The 22,878-nt window shown below is 45.5% G+C and overlaps 1 protein-coding gene across 1 annotated transcript in view; it reads left to right on the forward strand.

Moving 5' to 3' along the window:
* LOC143767626 (uncharacterized) overlaps positions 1–22,878 on the forward strand; it is a 498,682-nt gene that overhangs the window by 343,030 nt on the left and 132,774 nt on the right. Inside the window, exons 16-18 of the mRNA XM_077256061.1 lie at positions 20,849–20,972; positions 21,056–21,153; positions 21,353–21,443. Coding sequence (XP_077112176.1) covers positions 20,849–20,972; positions 21,056–21,153; positions 21,353–21,443 — 313 coding nt within the window. The remainder of the gene's footprint in view (positions 1–20,848; positions 20,973–21,055; positions 21,154–21,352; positions 21,444–22,878) is intronic.

Raw genomic sequence — 22,878 nt, forward strand, 5'->3', positions numbered from 1 at the left:
AGTTTGCTTGTGTACTGCCCCTATTTATATCATTTGACCTGTATTGATCATACCACAAGACATCGCAGAAGCAGTTCCCAAATGGGACGTAGATAAAACTAGAAGGAGAAAAACAGTACAATAGAGTTTAATCCCCCAACCTACTGTCTCCTTCCCCATAATCCTGCAGAATGTAAGCCCGCAAGGGCAGGGTCATCGCCCCTCTGTACCAGTCTGTCATTGTTAGTTTGTTTACTGTAAGTGATATCTGTAACTTGTATGTAACCCCTTCTCATGTACAGCACCATGGAATCAATGGTGCTATATAAATAAATAATAATAATCGGAAGGAGATGAAGATGATAAATAAGGTTATGCTAACCTGATTTAGTTATGTATAAACAACATTTCTATGGCTTATAAATCCAGCAGCTGCAGGTCCAACAGACAATCAGACCAAGAAATCACAGATAATGAGAATTTGCAGATAATCTGCACTGCTGATATCACATATAATAGATCCAAGTCCAGACAGAAAGTATTTGCCGTTTCTCCTTTATTCAGTCAACACATTTCAAAGTGCTGCAGTCTTCTTCATCAGGACTGTTGAAGGGGTCACGCTAGGGTGTGATCTTAATTGTCTTTGGCCAAATTGTATCTCTGAGAGATATTTTACGTGCATGGAGAAAAACCACTCGTGATTGACAACACAGTCACTAGCAGCAAATCCGTTTATTGATCGGAAGGCACATCCTTTTATAGATTATCAATGTGAATACTTTTCTGCCCAATGATGACAGAAGTATTCTAGGAGTGATACCTTTATTGGCTAACCAGAAAATAATATGTTTGCAAGCTTTCAGAGCACAGTGGCTCCTTCTTCAGGCAAGATTACAAATAGATTAATAAGAACAAGCACATATAAAGAATACTACAGGAGGACATTTGTTAGGGGGCGGGAAGTGTCATGAGTCCATAGATAAGCCAAGTTAATCAAATTCCTACAACAAGGATACCATCCACTGGTAATAGATGAGCAGATCCACAGGGCTACAAGGATCCCAAGAAACAGCTTCCTGGATTACAAACAGAGAGGATAACAACAGGGTAACTCTTGTGGTCACATACAACCCCCACATGAGCATCCTTAGGCTACTTTCACACTAGCATCGGTACGGGACCGTCACGCTGCGTCGGCCCAACGTACCGACGCATACTGTGCAAGTGCCGGTGCAACGAGGGCAGCGGATGCTGTTTTTCCGCTGCCCCATTGTGAGGTGTGGGGAGGTGGGGGCGCAGGTCCGGCCGCGCATGCGCGGTCGAAAATGGCGGACGCGACGCTGCAAAAAACATTGCAAGCAACGTTTTTTGCGGCCGACGGTCCGCCACAACACGACGCAACCGTCGCACGACGTTTGCGACGTGTGTCAATCCGTCGCAATGCATCGCTTAATGTTAGTCTATGGGGAAAAAACGCATCCTGCAAGCACTTTTGCAGGATGCGATTTTTCTGCAAAACAACGCATTGCAACAGATTGCAAAAAACGCTAGTGTGAAAGTACCCTAAGGAAAATTGGTGCTGATCTCCAACCCATATTCTATAGAGATCACAAATTGAAAGACATATTCCCAGAACTACCACTTCTCTTCTATAAACAGCCCCCTAACTTAAGGAATCTGCTTGTCAGAAGTGTCCTCTCATCACCATCAGTGACTGGCACATTCCCCTGTAACAATAAAAAATGCAAAACGTGTACCCACATATTACCAACAAGCATAGTCCGAGTATCAAACACAAATCAGGACTATAAGGTCATGGGTTCCTTTTCTTGTACATCCTCCAACGTGGTGTACATGATACAATGTACGAGGTGCCCTGGAAGTATTTATATTGGGGAAACTATGCTGAACCTTAAAAGAGGAGCCCCGGCTGGTGGCGTCCCTGGTTACGGCTGGAAAAAAATGGCCGCCAGCATCTGCGCCAGCTCAGATGTGACGTCACAGAGCCATGGAGCAGCGAAAGGGACAAAAAGACTACCAACGCATTTCAAAGGGATGCGCCCATCTTCGTCAGGGTTGAAGCCCTGTGTTAGAGCTTCCCTTAATATGTGCCTTCGCTGAGAGTGTGTGCCTGCCCCCAAAAACCTCCAAATCCCGCCCCAGGTGTCTTTACCTATATAAGCCTATATTAGCATCCAAATGCCGTCACGCAGTGCCGAACCGTATAATGATATCAGGATTATTGCAAGGAACGTGACTTATGCCAAATAATATTCCGGAAACCTAAATAATGTATATATGTGTATATGACACCCATTCGAAAGACATACATGCGTAAAAAATAAACAATAAACTTTATTTCTAGATAAATACTAAAAATCACTAAAAACCACAAATGTGATGTCATAAAACGTCCGTCAAAAGGCACAAACCTCTATACACAGAAATAATGCACCTTTTAAAATATAGATATAAATATATATGTATAAATATATGTGAGGCTGTGTGCCACTAAAAACATCAAGGTTGTACCCAAAGGTGTCATGCAGACACCACACCAAACCTGACGTTTACAGATATACTAAAAATATGAATATACTGAGACACATAAAGTTAAAAAAATAAAAGTTGAACATGAACCACCGCGTGCACCGCCTAAAAGGCATGAAGTTCAAGCTCATGATTAAGGCCTTTAGGGGTGAGGCAATCCAACCTGAATATCCATTCCGACTCAATTTTGGACATCTGTTTCAGGAAGTTGTCCCCCTTTGGGTTTTGTTGGACCTTTTGAATCCCATAAATGTGATCCTGTTGTGGGCAATGTTTCCTTGTGGTCCCGATGCTGGCTTTGGGTCTGGAAGGAGAAGGAATGCACAAGGCAATGTCTCTGTCCTGCACGGCGGTTTCCCCTATGTGGGGTCTGTTTAGAAGGTTATCAGGATAAAATTCACAATGGGTGATATGACTCTCCAGTCTGCGTGGGCGCGAGGCTATGTCCCGTACACGGGCCCTTTGTCTCAGAGTCAGCAGTGTCAGCTATATCGGTACAAGGCTCTGACGACAGTCTCCGTTTATCGCCCTCTGGCCTTCAAGTCTTAAGCCTGCTCTCTCAGGATACTCCGCATTAGGAGCCTCTACTCTGACCTCTTGCACGCTGCACATACCCGCCGTAACTGTCAGATCACTCGCACGCTGCAGTTCCCTCAGCTTAACCCCTTTCTGACATCTGACGTACTATCCCGTCGAGGTGGGGTGGGCCCGTATGACCACCGACGGGATAGTACGTCATACGCGATCGGCCGCGCTCACGGGGGGAGCGCGGCCGATCGTGGCCGGGTGTCAGCTGCATATCGCAGCTGACATCCGCCCACAACCAAGAAGGCTGTGGCATTACTGTGATTGGCTAATGTTGGGCGGGAGATACGAATATTGCGAGGCGAGTAGTGAAATACTCGCTAGGATTCGAGTGCCGCATTACTCGCCGAGTACCGAATCCTAGCAAATATGCTCGCTCATCCCTAATAAGGAATCCCACCTTGACCCAATCAGAGGGGAAACTGGAAGCATTTAATTCGATGTACAGCAAGCACCGCTACAGGAACCCTTGGCACTCCTTAGGATCTCCATAGTACTTTGGCAGATCCAAAGCGGTGTGCTTGTTGATTTCATAAGCCAGAAGTTGATTAACCCCTTTCTGACATCTGACGTACTATCCCGTCGAGGTGGGGTGGGTTCGTATGACCACCGACGGGATAGTACGTCATACGCGATCGGCCGCGCTCACGGGGGGAGCACGGCCGATCGCGGCCGGGTGTCAGCTGCATATCGCAGCTTACATCTGGCACTATGTGCCAGGAGCGGTCACGGACCGCCCCCGGCACATTAACCCCCGGCACACCGCGATTAAACATGATCGCGGTGTACCGGCGGTGTAGGGAAGCATCGCGCAGGGAGGGGGCTCCCTGCGGGCTTCCCTGAGACCCCCGCAGCAACGCGATGTGATCGCGTTGCTCTGAGGGTCTTCTACCTCCCTCCTCGCCGCAGGTCCCGGATCCAAGATGGCCGCGGCATCCGGGTCCTGCAGGGAGGGAGGTGGCTTACCGAGTGCCTGCTCAGAGCAGGCGCTGGTAAGCCTGCAGCCCTGTCAGTGAGATCGGTGATCTGACAGAGTGCTGTGCACACTGTCAGATCACCGATCTGTAATGTCCCCCCTGGGACAAAGTAAAAAAAAAAAATTTCCACATGTGTAAAAAAATAAATAAAAAATAAATTCCTAAATAAAGAAAAAATATATATATTATTCCCATAAATACATTTCTTTATCTAAATAAAATAATAAAAACAATAAAAGTACACATATTTAGTATCGCCGCATCCGTAACGACCCAACCTATAAAACTGCCCCACTAGTTAACCCCTTCAGGAAACACCGTAAGAAAAAAAAAAAAAAACGAGGCAAAAAACAACGCTTTATTACCATACCGCCGAACAAAAAGTGGAATAACACGCGATCAAAAAGACAGATATAAATAACCATGGGACCGCTGAAAACGTCATCTTGTCCCGCAAAAAACGAGCTGCCACACAGTATCATCAGCAAAAAATTTAAAAAGTTATAGTCTTGAGAATAAAGTGATACCAAAATAATTATTATTTCTATAAAATAGCTTTTATCGTATAAAAGTGCCAAAACATAAAAAAATGATATAAATGAGGTATCGCTGTAATCATACTGACCCGAAGAATAAAACTGCTTTATCAATTTTACCAAACGCGGAACGGTATAAACGCCTCCCCCAAAAGAAATTCATGAATAGCTGGTTTTTGATCATTCTGCCTCACAAAAATCGGAATAAAAAGCGATCAAAAATTCCCCCGTGCCTAAACATGTTACCAATAAAAACATCAACTCGTCCCGCAAAAAACAAGACCTCACATGACTCTGTGGACTCAAATATGGAAAACTTATAGCTCTTAAAATGTGGTAACGCAAAAAAATATTTTTTGCTCAGGCCATGGCCCCCGCTGAGTCCAAAGGTCCTACGCTCTCGGAGCAAGATAATTTTTTTTTGCCAGTATGAGCAACCAAATGAATTTGTTTCCCCAATGGTGGTTCAGACTACTCCTGCACCTACCCAAATCGTAGTTTCTGTTGTAAACTTTAACCCCTTCAGCCCCAAGGGTTGTTTGCACGTTAATGACCAGGCCAATTTTAACAATTCTGACCACTGTCCCTTTATGAGGTTATAACTCTGGAACGCTTCAACGGATCCTGGTAATTCTGACACTGTTTTCTCGTGACATATTGTACTTCATGATAGTGGTACAATTTCTTTGATATTACCTGCGCTTTTTTGTGAAAAAAATGGAAATGTGGCGAAAATTTTGAAAATTTCGCAATTTTCCAACTTTGAATTTTTATGCAATTAAATCACAGTGATATGTCACACAAAATACTTAATAATTAACATTTCCCACATGTCTAATTTACATCAGCATAATTTTGGAACCAAAATTTTTTTGGGGTAGGGAGTTATAAGGGTTAAAAGTTGACCAGTAATTTCTAATTTTTACAACACCATTTTTTATTAGGGACCACATCTCATTTGAAGTCATTTTGAGGGGTCTATATAATAGAAAATACCCAAGTGTGACACCATTCTAAAAACTGCACCCCTCAAGGTACTCAAAACCACATTCAAGAAGTTTATTAACCCTTCAGGTGTTTCACAGGAATTTTTGGTATGTTTAAATAAAAATGAACATTTAACTTTTTTTCACACAAAATTTACTGCAGCTCCAATTTGTTTTATTTTACCAAGGGTAAATGGAGAAAATGGACCCCAAATGATGTTGTACAATTTGTCCTGAGTGAACAGATACCCCATATGTGGGGGTAAACCACTGTTTGGGCGCATGACAGAGCTCGGAAGCGAAGGAGCACCATTTGACTTTTCAATGCAAAATTGACTGGAATTGAGATGGGATGCCATGTTGCGTTTGGAGAGCCCCTGATGTGCCTAAACATTGAAACCCCCCACAAGTGACACCATTTTGGAAAGTAGACCCCCTAAGGAACTTATCTAGAGGTGTGGTGAGCACTTTGACAAACCAAGTGCTTCACAGAAGTTTATAATGCAGAACCGTAAAAATAAAAAATCATATTTTTTCACAAAAATTATCTTTTTGCCCCCAATTTTTTATTTTCCCAAGGGTAAGAGAAGAAATTGGACCCCAAAAGTTGTTGTACAATTTGTTATGAGTACGCTGATACCCCATATGTGGGGGTAAACCACTGTTTGGGCTCATGGGAGAGCTCGGAAGGGAAGGAACGCCACGTGACTTTTTACTGCAAAATTGACAGGAATTGAGATGGGACGCCATGTTGCGTTTGGAGAGCCACTGATGTGCCTAAACATTGAAACCCCCCACAAGTGACACCATTTTGGAAAGTAGACCCCCTAAGGAACTTATCTAGAGGTGTGGAAAGCACTTTGACCCACCAAGTGCTTCACAGAAGTTTAGAATGCAGAGCCGTAAAAATAAAACAAAACTTTTTTCCCACAAGAAATATTTTTTAGCCCCCCTTTTGTATTTTCCCGAGGGTAACAGGAGAAATTGGACCCCAAAAGTTGTTGTCCAATTTGTCCTGAGTACGCTGATACCCCATATGTGGGGGGGAACCACCGTTTGGGCGCATAGGAAGGCTCGGAAGGGAAGGAGCGCCATGTGGAATGCAGACTTAGATGGAATGGTCTGCAGGCGTCACATTGCGTTTGCAGAGCCCCTAATGTACCTAAACAGTAAAAACCTCCCACAAGTGACACCATTTTGGAAAGTAGACCCCATAAGGAACTCATCTAGATGTGTTGTGAGAGCTTTGAACCCCCAAGTGTTTCACTACAGTTTATAACGCAGAGCCGTGAAAATAAAAATTCCTCTTTTTTTTCACAGAAATTATTTTTTAGCCCCCAGCTTTGTATTTTTACAAGGGTAACATAATAAATTGAACCCCAAAAGTTGTTGTCCAATTTGTTCTGAGTACGCTGATACCCCATATGTGGGGGGGAACCACTGTTTGGGCGCATGACAGAGCTTGGAAGGGAAGGAGCGCCATTTGGAATGCAGACTTAAATGGATTGGTCTGCAGGCGTCACGTTGCATTTGCAGAGCCCCTGATGTACCCACACAGTAGAAACCCCCCACAAATGACCCCAAATTGGAAACTAGACCTCCCAAGGAACTTATCTAGATGTGTTGTGAGAACTTTGAACCCCCAAGTGTTTCACTACAGTTTACAACGCAGAGCCGTGAAAATAAAAAATCTTTTTTTTCACACAAAACTTATTTTTTAGTCCCCAGTTTTGTATTTTCCCAAGGGTAACAGGAGAAATTGGACCCCAAAAGATGTTGTGCAATTTGTCCTGAGTACGACGATACCCCATATGTTGGGGTAAACCCCTGTTTGGGTACACGGGAGAGCTCTGAAGGGAAGGAGCACTGTTTTACTTTTTCAACGCAGAATTGTCTGGAATTGAGATCGGATGCCATGTCCCGTTTGGAGAGCCCCTGATGTTTAGTGTACAGTGGAAACCCCCCAATTATAACTGAAACCCTAATCCAAACACACCCCTTACCCTAATCCCAACGGTAACCCTAACCACACCCCTAACCCTGACACACCCCTAACCCTAATCCCAACCTTATTCCCAACTGTAAATGTAATCCAAACCCTAACCCTAACTTTAGCCCCAACCCTAACTGTAGCCTTAACCCTAGCCCCAACCCTAACCCTAGCCCTAACCCTAGCCCTAACCTTAACCCTAGCCCTAACCCTAGCAATAACCCTAGCCCTAACCCTAGCCCTAACCCTAGCAATAACCCTAGCCCTAACCCTAGCCCTAACCCTAGCCCTAGCCCTAAACCTAATGGGAAAATGGAAATAAATACATTTTTTTTATTTTTTTATTTTTCCCTAACTAAGGGGGTGATGAAGGGGGGTTTGATTTACTTTTATAGCGGGTTATTTAGCGGATTTTTATGATTGGCAGCCGTCACACACTGAAAGACGCTTTTTAATGCAAAAAATATTTTTTACGTTACCACATTTTGAGAGCTATAATTTTTCCATATTTGAGTCCACAGAGTCATGTGAGGTCTTGTTTTTTGTGGGACGAGTTGTCATTTTTATTGGTAATATTTTCGGGCACATGACATTTTTTGATCGCTTTTTATTCCGATTTTTGTGAGGCAGAATGATCAAAAACCAGCTATTCATGAAATTCTTTTGGGGGAGGAGTTTATACCGTTCCGCGTTTGGTAAAATTGATAAAGGAGTTTTATTCTTCGGGTCAGTACGATTACAGCGATACCTCATTTATATCATTTTTTTTATGTTTTGGCGCTTTTATACGATAAAAGCTATTTTATAGAAAAAATAATTATTTTGGTATCGCTTTATTCTCAGGACTATAACTTTTTTATTTTTTTGCTGATGATGCTGTATGGCAGCTCGTTTTTTGCGGGACAAGATGACGTTTTCAGCGGTCCCATGGTTATTTATATCTGTCTTTTTGATCGCGTGTTATTCCACTTTTTGTTCGGCGGTATGATAATAAAACGCTGTTTTTTGCCTCGTTTTTTTTTTTTTTCTCACGGTGTTAACTGAAGGGGTTAACTAGTGGGGCAGTTTTATAGGTTGGGTCATTACGGACACGGCGATACTAAATATGTGTATTTTTATTGTTTTTTTATTTTATTTAGATAAAGAAATGTATTTATGGAAATAATTTTTTTTTTTCTTTATTTAGGAATTTATTTATTATTTATTTTTTTACACATGTGTAAAATTTTTTTTTTAACTTTTTTACTTTGTCCCAGGGAGGGACATTACAGATCAGTGATCTGACAGTGTGCACAGCACTCTGTCAGATCGGCGATCTGCTGTGCAGGGCTGCAGGCTTACCAGCGCCTGCTCTGAGCAGGCACTCGGTAAGCCACCTCCCTCCCTGCAGGACCCGGATGCCGCGGCCATCTTGGATCCGGGACCTGCGGCGAGGAGGGAGGTAGGAGACCCTCGGAGCAACGCGATCACATCGCGTTGCTGCGGGGGTCTCAGGGAAGCCCGCAGGGAGCCCCCTCCCTGCGCGATGCTTCCCTATACCGCCGGTACACCGCGATCATGTTTGATCGCGGTGTGCCGGAGGTTAATGTGCCGGGCGCGGTCCGTGACTGCTCCTGGCACATAGTGCCGGATGTCAGCTGCGATATGCCGTGAGCGCGGCCGATCGCATATGACGTACTATCCCGTCGGTGGTCATACGGGCCCACCCCACCTCGACAGGATAGTACGTCAGATGTCAGAAAGGGGTTAATCAACTTCTGGTTTACGAAATCAACAAGCACACCGCTTTGGATCTGCCAAAGTACTATGGAGATCCTAAGAAGTGCCAAGGGTTCCTGGAGCGGTGCTTGCTGTACATCGAATTAAATGCTTCCAGTTTCCCCTCTGATTGGGTCAAGGTGGGATTCCTTATTAGGGATGAGCGAGCATATTTGCTAGGATTCGGTACTCGGCCAGTAATGCGGTACTCGAATCCTAGCGAGTATTTCACTACTCGCCTCGCAATATTTGTATCTCCCGCCCAACATTAGCCAATCACAGTAATGCCACAGCCTTCTTGGTTGTGGGCGGAATTACTGTGATTGGCTGGCTGCACCGTGTCATAGATGAGTCATCATAGTCATCATAGTAGGCTGTGACTCATAAGCTCTAGAAATGCCCTGTCGGCGCCATTTTCTGCACATTGCATCCGGAACACAGCTAGTGCTAGCATAGGGAGAGTGTGAGCAGCTGCTAGGGAGAGTTGTGCATTTGGAAATCATCCAGAAATCATCTAAAAAAACGCAAAAGCTCTTGTGAGAGCTATTCTAGTAGTAGGTGACTGTAGTAGTACAGGGAGACAGGCAGGAGAGTTACAGTAAGTACATAGAACCTCAATATCTCTGCTCTTGCAGAAAGTACTGTATAAGGTCAGGGAGTAGTGACAGTTTTACCAGCTATTTTTGGGGTCACATTTACCCCTGCATGCCAATTTATTTGCTCTTGCGGTACTGTTTGCACACCGAATAGTACGCACGTTACTGCACAACTGACACGCAGCCAGCTCCGTTGTCTTCTGTGGTGACTGTCGAGCAAAATATTCGGCGTTAAACTCAGATCAATTTTTTGCCTTTACGGTGCTGTTTGCACACCGAATAGCACACACGTTACAGAACAACTGACACTCAGCCAGGTGCATTGTCTTCTATGGTGACTGGTGAGCAAAATATTCGGCGTTAAACTCATTTCAATTTTTTTGCCTTTACAGTGCTGTTTGCACACCGAATAGCAGGCATGTTACAGCACAACTGACACGGAGCCAGCTTTGTTGTCTTCTGTGGTGACTGTAGAGCAAAATATTCGGTGTTAAACTCAGTTCAATTTTTTTGCAGTGCTGTTTGTAAAACACAAAGCAGTACTAGGCTGTAGGGCTACCTTCCACAGAGCACGAACTGTTCCTTGTTCCCCAATATCTGCATCTGAACTTCTATAACCGTCACAAAAAAAACCAAACAAATTCCCAAAAAGCCTGTTGTGAAGGGAAGTGAACGTGGGGTTGTCAGTGGTGCCTGACAAGGCGCTGAGTCAGTGAGACAAAAGAAGGTTGATGCATCTATGTTCCTGTTGAAAATTCCAGGTCTGGAATGTAAACGTGTCTGGACGCCAGAAGAGCAAGAGCAGATACTGTCTTGGATGGCAGATAAGGCCTCAATGAAATTTTCTAGTAGCACCCAATCCTCCACGACCACACAGTCTACTGTCGATACACAGAATGCTGGGTCATCCAATCCTCAACCTGTTCCTACTTCCGCCCCCCCTCAGCAGTCACAGGAAACATTTGACCCCATGCTTGGCCACTCCGATGATGTTTGGTACATATTATCCTTTGGTTGCGTCTGGCCTCTCAATGTGCAACATTGAAGAGGAACGTGAGGAGGTATCGTCTGTTCATGGCCAAATATATGAAAACCCACACACAGAAGAAAGCCACTTTTAGCCACGTGGAGGCTGATGATGATGAGACACAGTTGCCATCTGGCCAGCCGACAATGTCAACACGGAAGAAGGATGACTTGTACGACCAGGTGGTTGATGATGAGTCCACTGATCCTACCTGGACCGTTGGTACGTATAGCCAACACAGCAGCACAGCGAAAGAAGGTGGATATGTAGCACCAACAATTAACCGAGGGCTACTGGTTTGAGTGCGGAGTGTGTCAATGGTTGCCAAGAGAAATCCCTCTGTGTCCCAAGTCAAGGCAAGGTGGCATTCATCCTCTGTCTAGAATTTTTTTTTGGATGGTCCTTCTGAACCAAACCTTGCCATCTGTAGCATCTTCCATACGAAGCTGAGCAGAGGCCAGGGCAAAGGCAACCAGAGCACAACCAGTATGTGTAAACACATGGCAGCCAAGCACCCTAGTCGGCGGAACAACAGAGTACCAAATCAGTGTCTGTGAGTCAAACCACTGCCATCTCTCTTGTGATCCATCCTTCCCAATCTGCTGGCCAGGAATTAGATGCTCATACCTCCTGCTCACAATCTGCAGTTGCAGAGATACAGGACACAACAATCCCATCCACTTGTTTGTCCCAGCCAAGAGTCCAGTTGTCCGTTCCCCAGATCTATGAAAGGAAGCGTAAATACCAACCCACGCACCCACAAGCACAAACACTAAATGCGCACATTGCCAAGTTGCTAGCCGTGGAGATGTTGCCACTTAGGCTTGCGGGGACCGTATTTCCATGATTTCTTAGCTGTGGCTGCCCCACGTTACTCTGTTCCCAGCCGGCACTATTTTTCCTGGTGTGCCATCCCTGCATTACACCAGCACGTGTTAAACAATCTAAAGCGTGCACTCACCAATGCCGTAACCAGGAAAGTCCACCTAACAACAGACACGTGGACAAGTAGTTGTGGACAGAGATGATACATTTCTGTCACGGCACACTGGCTGAACCTGGTGGAGGGTGGGACAAAGTCACAAACTGGAACATCAGTTATCCTACCCAAGCCACATATAGCGGGCACAAACTTAGTCATGGTTTCTGCATCACATACATCAAGCCTCCCCTCTTCCTCCTACTCTTCCACCTCCTCATCCTATGCTGAATTACCCTCCACATCACTCACAAGGGCGCATTGGCAAAGCGGGAATACGATCTGCTGAAGCTGATCTGTTTAGTTCCAACATCACACACTGCAGCAGAGCTGTGGAAAGGAATAAAACAGACCGATCAGTGGCTCTCCCCACTGCAACTCGAACCCGGGCAGGTTGTCTGCGATAATGGGCGTAACCTGGTGGCGGCATTAAAGCTCAGAAAGCTTGTACATGTGCCATGCATGGCTCACGTGCTGAACCAAGTGGTTAAGAAATTTATCAAAACATACCCTGACTTGCCATACCTACTTGAGAAGGTGCGCCATATTTGTGCCCATTTCCGCCATTCCTCTACCGCTGTTGCCGATCTTGCAGTGCTTCAAAAGCAATTTAATTTGCAAAATCACTGACTCATTTGCGACCTGGCCACACGGTGGAACTGAACATATCATGTTGGCAAGGATTAGTGAGCAGCAGAGGGCACTTTCTGAATACCAGCTTAAACATGCCTGTCAGACTGCGACTCAGCCAAAACACATAACTGTCGAGTGGGTGTGGATTGCTGACATTTGTGAGGTGCTTGATAGCTTTGAGTACTGCACCAACCTTGTGAGTGGTGATCAGGCTATTTTTAGCGTTATCATCCCAATGCTATGTATGTTGAAAGAATCGCTGCATAATCTAAAAAACAGTGTGTATGGAGCAAGATTTCACACTGGGTGATCCTACCCAGCCCAGCCAATATCATGATGAGGCAAGATTGGGTGATAAAGAGGAGGAGGGAGAGGACTTATTTTTATGTGGTACAGAGGGGACTCTCAACCCCAGCTTCAGGTCTGTCCAGCATGGGTGGGCTGGAGAGGAGGAGGAGGAGAGGGTGCATATTGTTCCTCCTTCTGGGGCCACAGGCCTTTTGCCTCAGTGCAGCTTGGCACACATGGCACAGTTCATGTCTAATTGTCTGTCCAAAGACCCTCGCGTGAAGCCCATTTTCAACAGCAACTTATACTGGTTGGCCACCTGAATCCATCAAGAGGGCTGTTGTCGATCATTTGATGTTGTCGATCATTTGATGACAGGATCAGACTCAGACACCGCTGGTAGCAGAGGTACCAGCTCTTTGCAACAGCATGCATTAATGGGGAGAGATACGCCCAGCAGGTACAAAAGAGGTGGGGGGAAAATGTTCACAAACTGGGCCATCTTCAATAAACCGGCTCATCAGCAAGGGCTATGTGGACTGGTAACAATGTAAAGCAGGCAGAAGTTGAACAACATGATCAATGTGTATCTAAGTGACAATACCTGTGTCCTTCCTGATGCTTCGGTTCCATTTAATTACTGGGTATCCAAGCTGCACAGTTGGTCAGACCTCTCCTTATATGCCTCGGAGGTGCTGGCCTGCCCTGCTGCTAGTGTGATGTCAGAGCATGTTTTCAGTGCCGCTGGAGCGATCATCACATATACATGCACACGGCTAACTACAGAGAATGGAGACAGGATGACTCCCAGAAATTGGCTGGAGGCCATTTTACAGGTGTATTAATTATACTGAATTGCTCTGAGCGCTGAGCGCATTTAGCATATGCTTGCTCTGCCCCATTAAAAATGGGGGAGTGTGGCACGTGCGTACTAGGTGTGCCGCTGGGTGTTGCAGCGCTCACACAACCAGGAAGCAGGAGTATGCAGATGATTTGCTCCAAGGATCCAGGGCAGTGAGTAAGTGTCCCAGCATGGAGGGGGAAGGTGACACCATGCAGCGGTGCTGGTAGTAGTGCTAAAAACACATTATGCCATCATGGATTAAAATATTTCAGGGCATGCAAGGTTCTGTTGCTCACGCCAGCGCATGTCAAGGCCCATTAGAATTTCACCAATGGCCATCTGGATGATCCAGAGGAGGCAATGGAGAAGGTCATGTGGTAAGATGAGACAAAAATAGAACTTTTTGCTATCAACTCCATCGCCATATTGGAGGAAGAAGAGCACTGTTCGAACCATGAAGCATGGTGGGGGAAACCTCATTCTTTGAGGGTGCTTTTCTGCAAAGCAGACAGGACAACTTCACTGTATTGAAGGGAGGATGGATGGGTCATGGATTGCAAAATTTTGGCCAACAACCTCCTTCTTTTCATAGGAGCATTGAAGATTGGTCGTGGCTGGGTCTTCCAGCATGGCGATGACCCAAAACACACAGCAAGAGCAACTAAGGAGTGGCTCTGTAAGAAGCATTTCAAGGTCCTGCAGTGGCCTGCCCAGTCTCCAGTCCTGAAATCAATAGAAAATGTTTGGAGAGAGCTGAATATCAATGTTACACAGCGACAGCCCCGAAACCTGAACGATTTGGAGCAGATCTGTATGGAGGAATGGGTCAAAATCCCTGCTGCATTGTGTGCAAACTTGGTCAGGGACTACAGGAAATGTCTGACCTCTTTAATTTCAAACAAAGATTTCTGTACCAAATATTAAAGAAGTTATCCACTACCCTAATTCATTTTATTTTTTATTCATTAATCTATTATGTGCCAGTAAATGCATCCATACTCTTATTATAGTAATATATACCTTTATCATGCAGATAGCATCACTTGTGTCTGCCACTACTTGTGGGTATTTCTTTGCATCCTGAACAATTTTTCCAGACATTTGTCACAGGTCGCAGGTGAGGATGTTACCATTAGTAGCCATTCAAACCCATTTGTGTCAACTTCTGTGCATGTTATCAGGCCAAAATCCCCAGGTATGTGAACTTTTGATCAGAGTCATTTGGATGCTTTGGGTTGTCATTATGATTTAAAAAGAGAAAACACAATAGTTTGACAATAAATGGCTTCACCCAACCACTAACCATGAGTGGAGAAAATGTTTTGGTGTTATCATTCATATTCTCTGAAAAAAGGCCAAGAAGCCAAAAGTTCTGCCAGGGTATGTAAACTTGTGAGCACAACTGTATAACAATGTATTTTTATGGTGCCTGTATACTGAGGTGAAGAAAAATATATTTTTTGCTCCTATAAAAGTATTAAAAATAATAAGCAATTACAAAAATGCTTTTTTTCCATTAGGCTCCCAGATCTTGAGCCCGTGGCCTCAGCATTACCGACAGGTACTTTCAGCTGCTGAGCCACAATCTCTGCTGAAGGCTCTGGCAGAATTCTGTGTACTTGATCCATATTCCAGGCTCGGACTGAAGGCAGATTATACTGATAGAAATACACTGCTGTGTACAATGGATGTTTCTGTGTCCTAGAGGAGAACAAGAGATTTTTTCATCCTATAAAATTACTAAAAAATAATAATGAAAAACACTTGATAATGAAAAAATAATGTCATCACAAATCTGTAAATGACCCAGACATATTTGTGTCAATATAATCGTAACGACCCGCACAACACAGCGATCAGATTATTTACAGGAATTGGTAAATTATGGGGGAAAAAAAAGGCGTAATTGATATTTTTCTCTATTAAACCCATAAAATACTGTAATAAAACTGTAATGCTGAGGCCGTGTTCACACATAGCGTAAATGCCGAGTTTTTTCTTCTGCTTTTTTTCTGCATGTGTCCACACCAGATTTTCCCCCCCATTTTTTATGCGTTTTTGAGGCAGATATGAAGCCGCGTTTAACAATTTATTAATAGTACAGAAAAGCTTTGTTTCTGCGCTTAAAAATGTAACTGCGTTTTTTTCTCTTCATACATTTTTTTTCTTCTTACGTTTTTTCAGAAGAAGCCTATAGAGAAAAAATGCATCAAACCCCAGAGTTCAGCAGCGTTTTCAGGCCACAGAGAGCGGAGATTTCATGGAATCACGTCCACTCTGCTGTGAAATGTAGATCATGTTCACATGTAGAGTAAATGCTGAGGATTTTCTGCTGCCTTTTTCATATAAATTCTGCTGTTTAACTGTCCAAGCAAAGTGGATGAGATTCCATGAGATCTGCGCCGCTATTAGGATCCAGCACTCAGTATCTCACATTATGTAACAGTCAGTATTTCTCTATATGTCGTCCCTCCGCCTGTTACCGCTGTTCTTCCTTCCCCTTTTCTTTCCTTGCCTTTCCTGTTCCTTTTCTTCTCCTCCGGCCTCTTAAATGTTTTATATATAAGGTATTATATATGTACAGTAACCCCTTCCCCTGCCTATCCTGTACAGACCAATATTTTTCATTGTCCTTCTATCCCTTTTATTTTTCCCTTTTCCCCAATAAACCATATTTCCCTCCCCCTTCTCATCCTTAACCCTTTCCACCCTGTATTTTGCCTCTATCTTTCATCCCTTTATATTTCTCTTTTTTCCTGTTATTTGGTTCTTGTCTGTGTCCTTAAATCCTTAATAGAAACTACTATAACATAGAAGGCACCCACTGTGCCCCAAGGATGCGGCTGATCTGTGCAGTTTTGTTGCTTTTTTCTCGTCTTCTATGTGGAGCCTAATAAAAACGCAGGTAAAAACTGCAGAAACTTTATTAATTGTAGAATCAAAGCTTTTCTGTGCTATAAAAAGTGCATGAAAAATGTGGCTTCACATCTGCACCAAAAACGCATCAAATAAGGGGGGAGAAGATTGTTATTGTGGAGTTTCATCCTGCAGAAACCAAAAAACACACAGTATTTCTGCAACGTGTGAACACGGCCGTACAGACACAACAAAGCCGGATGTCGTATAGTGACGCTACATAACGATGAGGAAGTTCTGGAGGCTCCGACTGTGAATGAAGGAACAAACAATAATCCCCAGGTCCCACACACGCTGGACCAGAGACCCCTGAACCCACCTGCTCCTCTCTAGTCCCATCTGTCCCGGATACAGTGGACAGTCCCGGATTTGGGTCTACACCCTGCAGTCTCAGGCGTCTGCTGAATTTCCCTCACTACCAGCGCCCCTCTGACAACTCCTCCTGCCGGGGGAGAAAGAAGTGGTAAATGGGTGTGGATTGGGGGGTGGACAAAATTTGCTGCTATGTGCACTGCATGATCTGTGCTTCAAAATTTGGGACATGTGCACAATTACTTGGTGTAACACTAGTGGATGTGGACCCACTGCACAACGGGTCGGGCTCACCCTGGAGGGGTGTAACTAGGTGTCCACCAGGTCTTCACTAGAGTTACTGATGGAGAGGACAGGCTGGACAGACGGTAGACACAGGTACTACTCCAGGGTAGTCACCAGGACTGGAGCAGCTGATCGGGGGTCAGAGACACAAGTGTGAGGTACAACAAACAACACAAACTGGACACAAGCAGAGGGAACTGCCTAGGAACCAACATTCAGCAGGGCGGTGGGTGGAGCTGCCTAATATAGGACCTGCCGGCACAGGATAGGCTGGGGAACCTAATCTCTGAAGGACACAGCAGGGTTATATTCCTGTAGAGACCGGCCAATCCTGCCATAAGGCCAAATGGAAGCAGCATGCTGAGAAGCCGTGCGGTGACCATAGTGAGTAGGGAGGCGCTGAGAGGGCAGGTGAGGTACCACCGTGACACCTGGTTAGGAGCCCACTCAGATGTTTCCCCCTGAGCTGAACCCCTCACTGCGCCTCAGAACAAATGTAATATTATCTTCACAACCGAGTGATAAAGAAACCAGTGACAGCTGTGGGATAAAAATGTCCATTACACCCTGAGATGACTTCCCTGGTGGGTACAGGGTCCGAAATGGGGTCACATTAGGGGGTTGTATGTTGTTCTGTGTACGGCATCAATGGTGGGAGCAGCGGAGATTCTCTTCTCACTGGGATCCCACTCCACTCGCTCCTCACACTCAGCAAGTGTCTGCACTGCGGCCTATATACCCGAAGCATCACACCCGGCTCCGCTCTGTGCGCAGCGTACACCATGTACTTCTATTATATACAGTCAGCTCCGTACACCTCATACACACACGGCTCCGCTCCATACACCTCATACACACACGGCTCCGCTCCGTACACCTCGTACACACACGGCTCCGCTCCGTACACCTCGTACACACACGGCTCCGCTCCGTACACCTCATACACACACGGCTCCGCTCCGTACACCTCGTACACACACGGCTCCGCTCCGTACACCTCGTACACACACGGCTCCGCTCCATACACCTCGTACACACACGGCTCTGCTACATCCACACTGTAAACCCCTCCTGACCCCACACATAAACTTCCCCTCATCCAGCACCATGACAACCAGCACAGCAGAGTCCTGCATACACTGAGGGCCCTGATCATGTGACCCCTGACTCCTCCCCGCCTGTGACCTCATCACAGGTCCTGTGCGCACAGAACAGCTGTATGTGGAGTGCGGCTCTGCGGGTGGAGGTCGGTGCTGGAGGCTCCATTATTCTCTATGTGGAGTGTGGCTCTGCGGGTGGAGGTCGGTGCTGGAGGCCCCATTATTCTCTGTGGAGTGCGGCTCTGTGGGTGGAGGTCGGTGCTGGAGGTCTATTATTCTCTATGTGGAGTGCGGCTCTGCGGGTGGAGGTCGGTGCTTGAGGCCCCATTATTCTCTATGTGGAGTGCGGCTCTGCGGGTGGAGGTCGGTGCTGGAGGCCCCATTATTCTCTATGTGGAGTGCGGCTCTGCGGGTGGAGGTCGGTGCTGGAGGCTCCATTATTCTCTATGTGGAGTGCGGCTCTGCGGGTGGAGGTCGGTGCTGGAGGCCCCATTATTCTCTATGTGGAGTGTGGCCCTGTGGGTGGAGGTCGGTGCTGGAGGCTCCATTATTCTCTATGTGGAGTGCGGCTCTGCGGGTGGAGGTCGGTGCTGGAGGCCCCATTATTCTCTATGTGGAGTGCGGCTCTGCGGGTGGAGGTCGGTGCTGGAGGCTCCATTATTCTCTATGTGGAGTGCGGCTCTGCGGGTGGAGGTCGGTGCTGGAGGCCCCATTATTCTCTATGTGGAGTGCGGCTCTGCGGGTGGAGGTCGGTGCTGGAGGCCCCATTATTCTCTATGTGGAGTGTGGCTCTGCGGGTGGAGGTCGGTGCTGGAGGCTCCATTATTCTCTATGTGGAGTGCGGCTCTGCGGGTGGAGGTCGGTGCTGGAGGCTCCATTATTCTCTATGTGGAGGGCGGCTCTGCGGGTGGAGGTCGGTGCTGGAGGCCCCATTATTCTCTATGTGGAGTGCGGCTCTGTGGGTGGAGGGTCCACACCAGAACTGTAGCAGGTAAAGACCCCAATATCCACAGGTGTCCCTTCTAATTGCGGGGGAACTATCCCCTCTAATAATCCTCGGACAGTTCTGACAAACACGGAAAAGTGCCCCTTTATGGAGGTGACAGAAAGTCTGTTTAGTCACTTTAGCTCCATAGTATCAGCTCTAATCCAATGGGGAGAGAGCGATTTACCCTGAAGAGTCACAGATTGTGGGGTTGTTATAAAATGTTATATTTAGGGGGTTTGTGTTGTCTCCTTATAAGAATCACAATGGTTTTGTTCCTTTTCCGCTGATAGATACAAACGACCCAACTATGAAAGACGGGAACCAAGGAAACATGTATTACTCTCATAGTACGGGGCCCCCACACAGTGGCATAACTTGAAACTCATGGGCCCCGGTGCAAAAGCTTCAATGGGGTCCCCAAATATTTTAAATCTTTAATAGCAATAGTCTTTTTCTATAGGCCAAATGGACTTTGAGGGCCCCCTAGGCTCCAGGGCCCGGGTGCGATTGCAACCCTTGCACCTGTTGTAGTTATGCCCCTGCCCACACAGTATTGTCGGGAAACCTTCATATAGAGGCCAGTGGGGATGGAGTCAGTGACGGAATCTGGGCAAATATGTTTCTAGAGCCGTAGCAGAAGATGAAGATGTCGTCCTCATCATGAAGTAGTTATTTCTCCTGTCCCGTGTAATGAATATCTCCTGCAGTATTGCTAATCGGCTAATGCCGATTCCAGGGTCGGTAAATGAGAGGAGAATTAGCGTTATGGAAGATGAGTCTATGAGAAACGTATTCAGCTGCCGACTCCGAGGGAGAAACTGCTTGTTGTCTGTGGCCTAAATATATAGGTTTTATTAGTAGATGGAAAGAAGGAAACTGAATACTGTAATATAATAAATCTCCTCATATGTTTCCCTTATTATCTCCAGTAATTGTATTATTACACAGGATTCTTATCGGCTCATCTTCTCATTCAGGTCTCTACAATATCGGATCCTCTCAGTGAAGATCTTCTATATAAGAGAATTTTTTTGACTTGCCCATCAACGATGGATATAGACAGAGACAAGATGGCGGAGAGGATATTACACCTCGCCCTAGAGATCCTCTTCCGGCTTACTGGAGAGGTGAGAGATTCTGATGACGTCACATTACATCATTCTTATCTATGGGAATAACAGATGGACAGAACTGGAGAGGTGAGGACTCTGGAAATGTCTGTAGTGAGATTTATTAATGTGTCTCTCCATAACCAGGATTACACAGTAGTGAAGAAGACCTCTAGTGAGCGCTGTCAGGAACCTGCGTCTGAGGGATGGGGAGGACCCCTGAGCCCAATCACGGGGCCTCAACCTCAACCCCTGATACATGAGGACATCAATGACCAGAAGATCCTAGAACTCACCTACAAGATGATTGAGCTGCTGACTGGAGAGGTGACACTGCAGGGAATGCTGGGACATTATACAGTAACGCTATGAAGGGATCGGGGGGATGACGGTATCATTGTATGTGTCAGGTTCCTATAAGGTGTCAGGATGTCGCTGTGTATTTCTCCATGGAGGAGTGGGAGTATTTCGAAGGACACAAAGGTCTGTACAAGGACTTCATGATGGATGTTCAACAGCCCCTTACATCACCAGGTAATAGACAGGACTAAATACACACAGCCTATAATTATCTGTATGTAAAGAATTAATTCAGTCCCTGTATGTGTTTCGTCCAGATCTATCCATTAGGAGAACAACACCAGAGAGATGTCCCCGTCCTCTTCTTCCACAGGACTGTAAACAAGAAGATCCCAATGTTCCTCAGGATCATCAGGTAGATGGAGAGAAGGTGTCAGGAGATCTCCCCTATGATGTGTAGACGGCTGTGAAGGTCTTGTGCTCAGTCGTGTTTTGTCCACCAGTATTATATGTTTTATACTTGTGTAATGAGAACGGTGGAGATGACAGGATTAGAGCTGATCATAGATGTGACTTCTCTGTCTGTCTGTGACCTTTTACAATATTTGTTTCAGGGTGAAGATCTGACCCATATTATTACTACAGAGACATATCTGAGGGGTGATGAGCGGTGTAAAGAGGAGATTCCTACATATGACTACCCAGGTGAGTAGTAACCACTAAATGCAGAGAAGTCACAGATTCTTCTCCGTCACCGGCTGTGGCTGCTTCATCGGTGGTGTAGTCCGGCCGTATCACAATCATGTGATCACCATTTTGCCTTAAGACCACAACATTCTCCATCTGAAAATGTTGAAATTACTTTGTGAAATTATGAAAGCTCCTGACAGTTTCCTGCCCAGATCTGTAAACTACAAAGTCAAATGACAGCGTACGTAGAATGTGTTGACAAGTTAAAAAATCACTTGAAAAAAATATTATGATGGGCCTATAAGGGAAAGAGGAGGGTGATAATGCTGTTGGCTTCCTAGAACCCTGATATCTTATTGGATGAATCTCCCTTCTCTCCCTTCTGTGCTGCTGAATGTGCTCATATGGTCCCTACAAGACCAGGTCCAGTCTTTCTGGCCAAACGTCACTTTTATGATCAACAACATTAATTGTGCAGTGAGGCCAAGTGTGAATTTCTCTACAATAACAGCAGAGTTTCCCTTTATCCTGACTTTTCATATTATTTTAATACCGACTAAACAGAAACGGCTACTTCTAGTTGCGGTGTTAAGTTCAGGGTTTGCGGTCAGTATAGTTTCCACCTTCTCCAGAGAAAGTTACATGTTGCTCCAAGGTCACCGGATCATAACAGTACAACTGGCCCACAATGAGTTAAATGCATCTCAGAAGAAGGGAAGAAAGGTGAGTCATTTTTTTTTCTGCAACCTGTTTTGTCTTCTCTTCCCTCTTTTTTTTTTTTTTCCTCTGGGTGGCTGAGGAGTCTTGTGGTAGCATGAAGGTTCAGGAATTAACTTCTCGTGTCGACCAGCTTGCTGCTAGGGTACAGAGTATTTCTGATTATATTGTTCAGACTCCTGTTTTAGAGTTGAAGATTCCTACTCCTGATTTGTTTTTTGGTGACAGATTTAAATTTTTGAGTTTTAAAAACAACTGTGAACTGTTTTTTGCTTTGAGACCTCGATCCTCTGGCGATTCCATTCAGCAGGTTAAAATCGTCATCTCCCTGCTGCCTGGCGATCCACAGGATTGGGCATTTTCCTTGGAAGCTGGGAATCCGGCTTTGTTTAATGTAGACTCCTTTTTTCAGGCTTTAGGATTATTGTATGATGAACCTAATTCTGTGGATCAAGCGGAGAAAACCTTGTTGGCCCTGTCTCAGGGTCAAGAGACGGCAGAATTGTACTGTCAGAAATTTAGAAAATGGTCTGTGCTGACTAAATGGAATGATGTTTTGGTGGCAATTTTCAGAAAGGGTCTCTCTGAATCTGTTAAAGATGTTATGGTGGGGTTTCCCACGCCTGTCGGTCTGAGTGATTCTATGTCTCTGGCCATCCAGTTTGATCGGCGCTTGCGGGAGCGCAGAACGGGGCGCGCGGTGGCGTTGTCCTCAGAGCAGAGTACTGAGCCA

Source organism: Ranitomeya variabilis, chromosome 4 (genome assembly GCF_051348905.1).
Source record: "Ranitomeya variabilis isolate aRanVar5 chromosome 4, aRanVar5.hap1, whole genome shotgun sequence".
Lineage (NCBI taxonomy): Eukaryota > Metazoa > Chordata > Amphibia > Anura > Dendrobatidae > Ranitomeya > Ranitomeya variabilis.